Source organism: Nicotiana sylvestris, chromosome 3, assembly GCF_000393655.2.
Source record: "Nicotiana sylvestris chromosome 3, ASM39365v2, whole genome shotgun sequence".
Lineage (NCBI taxonomy): Eukaryota > Viridiplantae > Streptophyta > Magnoliopsida > Solanales > Solanaceae > Nicotiana > Nicotiana sylvestris.
The window spans coordinates 137,447,737-137,452,354 of record NC_091059.1 but is presented as its reverse complement, the minus strand read 5'-3'; the positions used below and the strand labels follow the sequence as shown (position 1 = coordinate 137,452,354).

The window sequence follows — 4,618 nt, the reverse complement described above, 5'->3', positions numbered from 1 at the left end:
CACGCCCAATGTCCGCTACAACCCTCTCCCTGATTATAGAGGTGGTGGGGTGCATGTGATAGAGATGAATGAAGAGTGGGATTCTAAGGGGTCAATCGGGCTTATTCGAGAAGGAGATGAATTTATACTTGCATTCAAACTTACTCCTATTGTAGTACAGACTCAGTCACCGATCGAAGTTGAGATAACTGCATCAGTTCCATTGGAGGTAGAGGTAGCTCCACCTGCGGCCATCCCTATTCCATTTGAAGTGGAAGTGGCCACACCTTTCACGGTGACAGTATCAACCACACCTCCTTTCAATTCAAAAGCCATACCTTGGGATTACGTTGCTGAAACTAGGCAAAAGGGGAAGGCAAAGATGGAGGAATCCGATGCTTCACAGGGAATGACTTGGACTGGAAGGATCTACACACCCGAACACTTGGGAGGACTAAGTAAGGATGCCGCTACCAAGCAGCCTGCCATTGAGAAGGGACCGGATAATCTTTGGAGGAAAGCACATGCAAGGGAGTATTCCGTCGTTGATCATTTGAACAAAACCCCAACTTAGATATACATAGTGTCACTATTGCCCAATTCGGAGGCGCATAAGAACACTTTAATAAAGGTGTTGAGCGAAGCTTATGTACACAATAATATCACATGCGGAGAGATGGTCAATATGGTAGGGTAGGTGCTGGAAAGTCACAAGATAATCTTTTACGAAGATGAGTTGCTTCCTGAAGGGTTGAATCACAACAGAGCATTGCATATCACAGTGCAATTTGAAGACAAGTTCATTGCCATGGTCTTAGTTGATGGAGGTTCAGGCCTTAATATTTGTATGTCGGATACTCTAAAAAGGTTGGACAAAGGTTTTCATGAAATACAGGCAGGAAACATGAACGTGAAAGCTTTTGATGGATCTCAAAGGGCCACGATCAGGGAAATTAACCTTTGCATGCAGATGGGGCCAACTTGGTTCGATGTTGAATTTTAGGTGCTCGACATACCGGCCTCATACAATCTTCTGCTGGGCCGACCATGGATCCATGCCGCTGGGGCCGTGCCTTCCACACTATATCAAGCCGTGAAATTCGAATGGAACCATCAAGAAATGATCATTCACAGAGATGGGAGTAACCCTATTTACATCAGCCAAACCATCTCGGTTATCGAAAACAGAAGAAGGCTAGGAGGGGAAACCTATCACCACATTGAACGTGTTAATGCCGTTGAGAAAGACAAATGGTGGAGCAGGAAAATAGAGAGCATACTCGCATGGTCTAGGTATGAACACGGCAAAGGGCTTTGAAAGAATCTTCAGGGATATCGCTAAATCGATACGGCTGAAGGGTCATGGTACTACCTTTGGGCTCGGATATCAGTACACATGGCAAGAGTATAATGATTGGTCACCTCCACGGCGTGGACCTTCTTACCCCCTAGAGAAACCGGTGCCATATCTGGATCAGACTTTTCACCAAGCTGACACAATATGGGAAATTGCATAAGAAGAAGCGTTAGCGGGGTTGAGGAATCTGTTCTTGGTGGATGAAGACATGGACTGCAGTGCAATAATTGAGGAGGAGGAGGAAGAAGGCCTCACTATTCAGACTGTGGAGAAGGAAGCTGTTCTCAGGAACTGGACCGCCACACCATCTCGAGCCCACCGAGTCCCTAGTTATCTTGGTAGATTTTATTCCTATAGCCATTCTAGGCATTTAAAATTTTCAGTAATTTGATTTAAAAAAAATTTACTTGTTTCAAAATTAATGCTCGATTCATCGAGCCGTGCTTGTTTGGATGTTTTAAGTATTAATCAAATGCATTGCTCTTTATTATTTATTATTATCTTTCATATTTTTCCTTCTACAGCGTTATTGTTACTTTTCCTGATGAACCGGTGACTGTGACATGTAATAAGGCAACGCAATATGAGAATAGTGATTCAGATTAAGAAGACGAGATACCTGAGGAAGTTGTGAGGGAGGTTGAAAACTTTGAGAATAAGCCTAAGTCTAACTTGGACGAGACCGAAGCAGTAAACTTGGGGGACGTTGAGACCATCAAGGAGACTCGCATCAGCATTCACTTGTCACCAATAGATAAGGAAGAGTACATCCGTTTCTTAAAAGAATATGAGGACATTTTCGCATTGTGATATGATGACATGACCGATTTAAGAACATCCATAGTGGATTACAAGTTTCCTACTAATCCCATGTGTCCGCTAGTGAAACAGAAACTCAGAAAGTTTAAACCAGACATGAGCCTGAAAATCAAGGAGGAAGTTACCAAGCAGATCAAAGCCAAAGTTCTCAGGGTGGTTGAGTACCCAACCTGGTTAGCTAACATTGTTCCAGTACCGAAAAAAGATGGCAAAGTCAAAGTATGTGTTGACTATCGGGATTTAAACAGAGCAAGTCCCAAGGATGACTTCCCACTGCCAAATATACACATCCTAATCGACAACTGTGCAAAGCATGAACTCCAATCCTTTGTATATTTCTTCGTGGGTTATCACCATATCTAGATGGATGAAGAAGACGCAGAAAAAAAATAGCTTTTATTACACAATGGGGAGTATACTGCTACAAGATGATGCCATTTGGTCTAAAGAATGCTGGGGCTACCTACGTGAGAGCCATGAAAACCATCTTCCATGATATGATACACAAAGAAATAGAGGTGTGTTGACGACGTCATTATCAAATCCAAGAGGGCCGCCGATCACATAGCGGACTTGAGGAAGTTCTTTGACAGGTTAAGGAGGTACAATTTGAAGCTGAACCCCGCAAAGTGTGCGTTCGGGGTTCCTACAAGAAAGTTATTGGGATTCGTCATCAGCCGTCGAGGGATCGAGTTATATCCGTCTAAAGTCAAGGCTATTCAGGAGTTATCGCCACCTAGGAGCAAAAAGGAGGTGATGATCTTCCTGGGACATCTCAATTATATCAGTCGCTTCATAGCACAGTCCACAGTCATATGCGAACCCATCTTCAAGATGCTAAGGAAAGATGCCGAGACAAGCTGGACCGAGGATTGTCAGAAAGATTTTGACAAAATCAAGAAGTACCTGTCCGCACCACCAGTTTTGGTCCCGTCAGAACCAGGACGACCTTTGCTACTCTATCTATTTGTATTAGATAGAGCCTTCGGATGTGTTCTAGGATAACATGATGAGACAGGAAGAAAATAGCAAGTCATATATTACTTGAGTAAGAAGTTCACGCCTTACAAAGCATTGTACTATCTACTAGAGTGCACTTGTTGTGCTTTGACCTGGATAGCCCAGAAGTTGAGGCATTACTTCTATGCTTATACACATACCTCATATCCAGGATAGACCCTTTGAAGTACATATTTCAGAAACCCATGCCAACTGGGAAGTTAGCCAAATGGCAGATACTGTTAAGTCAGTTTGATATCGTCTACGTAACTCAAAAGGTGGTCATAGGACAAACATTGGCAGATCATTTTGATGAAAATTCGGTGGGAGGAGAATACGAACCTTTGAAAATTTATATTCCTGATGAAGAGGTATCATTCGTAGGAGAGAACATTACCGAAGCATACGACAGCTGGAGGATGTTCTTCGATGGAGCTGCAAATTTCAAAGGAGTGGACATTGGAGCAGTTTTGGTATCAGAAACGGGTCAACATTATCCGATATCTGCTAAACTTAGATTTTCCTGCACCAACAACATGGCATAGTATGAAGCTTGCATTCTAGGACTTAACATGGCAATCAACATGAATATTCAGGAGCTACTGGTAATCGGTGATTCAGATTTGTTTGTGCACCATGTACAAGGAGAGTGGGCCACCAAGAATTCCATGATATTGCCATATCTGCACCATGTACATGAATTGAGAAAGAGGTCCACGAAGATAGAGTTTCGACATGTACCCAGAATTCAGAATGAGTTTGCCGATGCATTGGTTACTTTGTCATCCATGATACAACATCCGGATAAGAATTTCATTGATCCCATACCGGTGAAAATTCATAATCAGCCGGCATATTGTGCCCTTGTTGAAGAAGAAACAGATGGAAAGCCTTTGTTCCATGACATCAAGGAGTATTTGGCGAAAGGAGAATATTCGTAGCATGCAAACCATACTCAGAAACGCACACTCCGAAGATTGTCCAATCCCTTCTTCCACGGCGGAGAAAACTTGTACAGGAAAACTCCCGATTTGGGATTGCTAAGATGGGTCGACGCAAAAGAAACTTCTAAACTACTTGAGGATGTACATGTTGGGACTTGTGGCCCGCACATGAATGGTTGTATGTTGGATAAGAAGATACTTAGGGTCGATTACTTTTGGATGACCATGGAGACAGATTGCATCCAGTATGTCCGCAAATGCTACCAATGCCAAGTGCATGCCGATATGATAAAAGTGTCGCTGAATGAGCTCAATGCAACAAGTGCACCTTGTCCATTTGCCGTCTGGGGAATGGATGTCATTGGTCCAATTGATCCCACTACTTCAAACTTACACGGGTTTATTCTGGTAGCCATTGATTACTTCATAAAGTGGGTAGAGGTTGCATCTTACAAAGTTGTAACCAAGAAGGTCGTCGTAGACTTTGTCAAGGATCGCATCACTTGCCGGTTTGGAGTTC

The 4,618-nt window shown here is 43.0% G+C and overlaps 1 protein-coding gene across 1 annotated transcript; it reads left to right on the top strand.

The window, feature by feature from the left end:
• The first annotated feature begins 3,726 nt into the window (after positions 1-3,726).
• Positions 3,727-4,095, top strand: LOC138888073 (uncharacterized). Its single transcript, XM_070169876.1, has one exon. It carries the CDS (start codon positions 3,727-3,729, stop codon positions 4,093-4,095), a length of 369 nt encoding a protein of 122 aa, XP_070025977.1.
• Positions 4,096-4,618: the final 523 nt, after the last annotated feature.